Genomic DNA, 4,655 nt, shown 5'->3' on the forward strand with positions numbered 1-4,655 from the left:
AAAAAAAAAAGGTTCTTGAAGCAGTGAAAAGTGGAAGGAAGAAGAAGGACATTGCTGAAGAATTTGGAATACCAGCCAGTACACTATCAACCATAATAAAAAATAGTAAGGAAATCGATTTAAACTTTCCAATAGACCGGAAGAGGAAGAGAGGTCCTGATTTTTCAGACGTAGAAGAATGTGTATTTAAGTGGTTCAAGCAATGCAGAGATGCCAATGTCAGTACCGGAGGTCCTATTTTAAAGGAAAAAGCAGAAAATTTCGCAAAATCATTAAGCCACGAACAATTTAAGGCCAGTAACGGGTGGCTTGAAAATTTTAAAAAACGACACGATATTTCTTTTCGGAAAGTCTGTGGTGAAAGTGCAGGTGTCAGTGATAATGTTGTAAATGAATGGAAAATAAATTTGAGTGAGCTGCTGGAAGGATATAAACCATGTGATATATTTAATGCAGATGAAACTGCACTTTTTTACAAATGTATGCCAGATAAAACTTTAACATTCAAAAATGAGAAATGCAGTGGTGGTAAACATAGCAAAGAACGACTTACACTATTATTGGCTGTTAACATGACTGGTACAGATAAATTGAAACCTTTAATAATTGGAAAATCGAAAAACCCGAGGTGTTTTGCTGGTGTCAAATCTTTTCCTGTTAACTACACAGCAAATAAGAAAGCATGGATGACTAGTGAATTGTTTGCTGAATGGCTATTACGAATAGACAAACAGATGAAAATACAAAAACTTAAAATTTTATTGTTTATAGACAATTGCCCGGCTCACAATATTATACCGAATTATCAAGCTATAAAAGTAAAATTTTTACCGCCAAATACCACATCAAAGTCGCAACCTTTGGACCAAGGAATTATTAAAACGTTCAAGACGCTTTATAGAAAAGAAATAGTGAGGAAAATTATAAGTGATATGGATGACGAAAAATCTACAGTAATCGATATTCTTCAAGCTATGCGCATTGTTCATAAGACATGGAGAAACATAGCAACGTCAACAATCGTGAACTGCTTTAGAACGTGTGGATTTGTACTTGAATCTGAGAAAGACGACACATTGATGCCTATAATCGAAAATACTGATACGGATGACAGAGAATGGGCGATGATAGCAAATCGTTATAGAATCGTGGAAGAAACGTTTGACGATTTTGTTAAATCGACCATGACGTTGCCGTTTCTGGTATTCTGACAGACGACGATATAACTGACTCCGTCCGTGGCACTGAAGATGTTGATGATATCGAAGAAGCATCATCTGAGCCTGTGCATCGTGTTTCAATGAAGCAAGCAACAGCAGCCCTCATATTGCTAAGGACATTCACCGAACAATTGAGTAATGTGGACGATAAAGTGTACTCTGCTTTAAATGTAATAGAAAATACAATTGATAATAGTAAATCTCAAAATTTAAGTCAAAGTAAAATAATAAATTTTTTGTAATAATTTTTTTATTTAAATAATCTTTATAATCACATTTTTTTACATTGTACATACATATATACTAAGTACATAATAATTAAAAACTTTAATACATACATAAATTTTTAAAACTCTTTAAGTCGAATTTTTTTTCTAAAACCTTGATAACTCGAAAACCTTAGTAAGTCGAAAACCTTGATAAGTCGAAAAAATTGCATTTCCCTTGAATTTCGACTTATCGAGGTTCCACTGTAGTTTTAAATTAACGTTAGATAAACAAATAATTAATCCCAGAATTTCTAGATGGGCGCTTTTCTTACAAAATTATAATCTCGAAATCATACACCGTCCGGGTACGCGAATGGGACATGTCGATGCTCTAAGTAGGTGTCATGGAATTTTAATCTTAGAATCGAATACATTCGAACAAATATTGGCGATTAAACAAAACATAGATAATGATATAGTGAAAATTCGGGATAGCTTACAAGTAAAAGAAGATAAAAATTTTGAATTACGAGAAGGACTTGTTTATAGGAAAGAGAAGGGGAAATTATTATTTTATGTACCGCAGTGTATGGAAAACAATGTAATACGAAGTTGTCACGACGAAATGGCTCACGTCGGATTCGAAAAGGTCATTGAGAACGTAAAACGAGTCTATTGGTTCCCAAATATGAAAACTAAAATCCGTCATTACTTATTTAGTTGTTTGAAATGTATTGAATATTTCCCTATATCCGGTTAACGGGAGGGATATCTGCATAGTATACCAAAATCTGATCGACCATTTTTAGCATTACATGTCGATCATTTAGGGCCGTTTGAAAAGACAGAAAACAATAATAAATTTATTTTAGTTATAATTGACAGGTTCACGAAATTTGTACGTTGTTATCCGTGCAAAACAACAAAGACGGAGGAGGTAATTAAATACGTGAAAGAATATTTTCGTACTTATTCTAAACCGAAACGACTCATTTCCGACCGTGGAACTGCATTTACTTCGAACGATTTCAAAACATTTCTGTCCCGCGAGTCCGTCGAACAAGTATTAATTGCTACCGGTACGCCTAGGGCGAACGGTCAGGTAGAAGTAGTTAATCAATCGATAACGCCGATGATAGCGAAAATAGTGAAACACTCCGATGAGTGGGACCAGGTATTGTCTAAGGTAGAGTTTGCCATTAATAATACAATACATAAAGCGACGGGACAAACGCCTAGTAAACTATTATTTGGAATTGAACAGGTAGGTGAGATCACTGATAAGGTACGATATGCATTAGATGTATTGAATGAGACTAATGAGAGTGTGGATGCGGATAATTTGTTGAAGTTAAGGGAAACGGCATCTGATCATAAACTTAAAACACAAGAGTGCGATTCAGTATAATAGATGTCATAAAGAACCCCAGATGGATAACGTAAATGACTATGTAATGATAAGAAATTTTGATGTCACTCCCGGAATAAATAAAAAATTAGTACCCAAGTTTAAGGGACTTTACACCGTAAAAAAGGTTTTAGATAAAGATCGGTATGTAGTTACTGATATCGAGGGTAACCAAATAACTCAGAGACCATTTGAAGGAGTAATAGGTCCGGACCAAATGAGAAGGTGGGTGAAGGTACCAATTGTATAATATTATAATTATTGTGTTATTATTGTAAATTTATTTAAAAAAAAAAAAAAACGTATTCAAATTTATGTATGTGTTTAAACACCATTTTTTTTATGTACCTACGTAGCAGTTTTTATATTGAATTGTACTATTATTATTATTATCATTTTTTTTGTGTTATAATTATTTATACTGAATATTGAAATTAAGAAAAAAAAAATTGTATGCTATTTATTAATTATATGATATTATATTGTACGTGTTCGGGACGAACTATTGTCAGAAAGGCCGAGCTGTTAGCGTTTATTCTGGAATGTTCGGCGGAGCGCTTATCGTGTCTACGATATTATCGGGTGTTTCCATCGAATGTTCTGGAATCAACGAAAATTATAAATATGACGATAAAGTAATAATGTTAGTCAGTCAGTTAGTCTGTTATCGATCGCACGTCGACAGATATTGTAGGAAAGAACGTTCTGACGCGATGTCATTTTTGTAAGTCCCGAAGGTTTAAATCATAATAAAAGTTATTAGACAACGTAATATGTTTTTTTTGTTTCAAATTATTAATATTAAAAAATCATTATACTCCGCTCGTAAGTGACCAACAATTCAGGTGTGGGGTAGCGTATATAATATACATATACGTATTATCCCTTCGCAGTCGTAAACGTAATAAAAACATATAATTAGTCAGTTGAAAGTACGAAAGTGTCAGCAATACAATTAAAATGAAAACCAGATCGAAGACTACCGTAAGTCAGAGTGAATCAGATGATACAGCATCGAGTGACATGGGTACAACAGTATTGAACGAGCCGGCAACGAAAGAGCAATTAACGATAGAAACTTCAATGAACGAGAACGACAATGAAAGAAATAGTTCAAATTCGTATGCGCCGAATGAGACCGAATCGACTACGAAACAAATGTTGGAGGCGTTAATGATCCAGAATAATATGCTAATGGAATTGTTGAAGGTACAGCAAACAAAACCGGTAAATAAAATCATGTTTACCCCCGACTTTCATAAATCGATTCCTGTGTTTGACGGTCTAAATACTCGATGTCAAGCTTTAGATTGGTTGAAAACAGTGAATCGCGTAGCCGAAATAAACCGATGGCCGGACAATTTCAAATTACAGACAGTTCGCAATAACCTCGGTGGTCCCGCTGGACATTGGTTTTTATCACGTAATATTACGAGTTGGATCGATTTCGAAAATCAATTCAAACGAACTTTCGTCGGCGAAGTGTTGGTTGGAGATCGTTGGAAGGAAATGACGCGCCGCGTTTAACGCAAAGGTGAAAATGTTTTAGAATATTTTCACGAAAAGGTACATTTGTGTGCAATACTCGATTTGGGATTACAAGAAACAAAAATTCAAATATTAGAAGGGCTTTTTTCTAAAGACCTGAGTATGCATTTACTAAGTCGAGACCACGTCGACACTGACGAGTTATTAAATGACATTGTCAACTTTGAACGTTTGGATACATAACGTACCGCCCGTATACGATCGTTAAATGTCACGAAAGAACCGGTAAAAACCATGTCGTCCGACCGACTAGAGACACGACAAAATACA

The 4,655-nt window shown here is 34.7% G+C and overlaps 1 protein-coding gene across 1 annotated transcript; it reads left to right on the forward strand.

Annotated features, from left to right (window-relative positions):
• Nucleotides 1–135: 135 nt before the first annotated feature.
• Nucleotides 136–2,837, forward strand: LOC112681103 (tigger transposable element-derived protein 6-like; the record flags this gene model as incomplete). Its single annotated transcript, XM_025551371.1, has 3 exons — nucleotides 136–1,137; nucleotides 1,215–1,390; nucleotides 2,358–2,837. Coding segments are annotated over 3 exons (1,658 nt in total), but the record flags the coding sequence as incomplete, so codon positions are not given.
• Between the last annotated feature and the right edge of the window lie 1,818 nt (nucleotides 2,838–4,655).

The sequence above is a fragment of the Sipha flava genome, unplaced genomic scaffold (assembly GCF_003268045.1).
Source record: "Sipha flava isolate LNK unplaced genomic scaffold, YSA_version1 18557_pilon_pilon, whole genome shotgun sequence".
In the NCBI taxonomy this organism is placed as follows: Eukaryota; Metazoa; Arthropoda; class Insecta; order Hemiptera; family Aphididae; genus Sipha; species Sipha flava.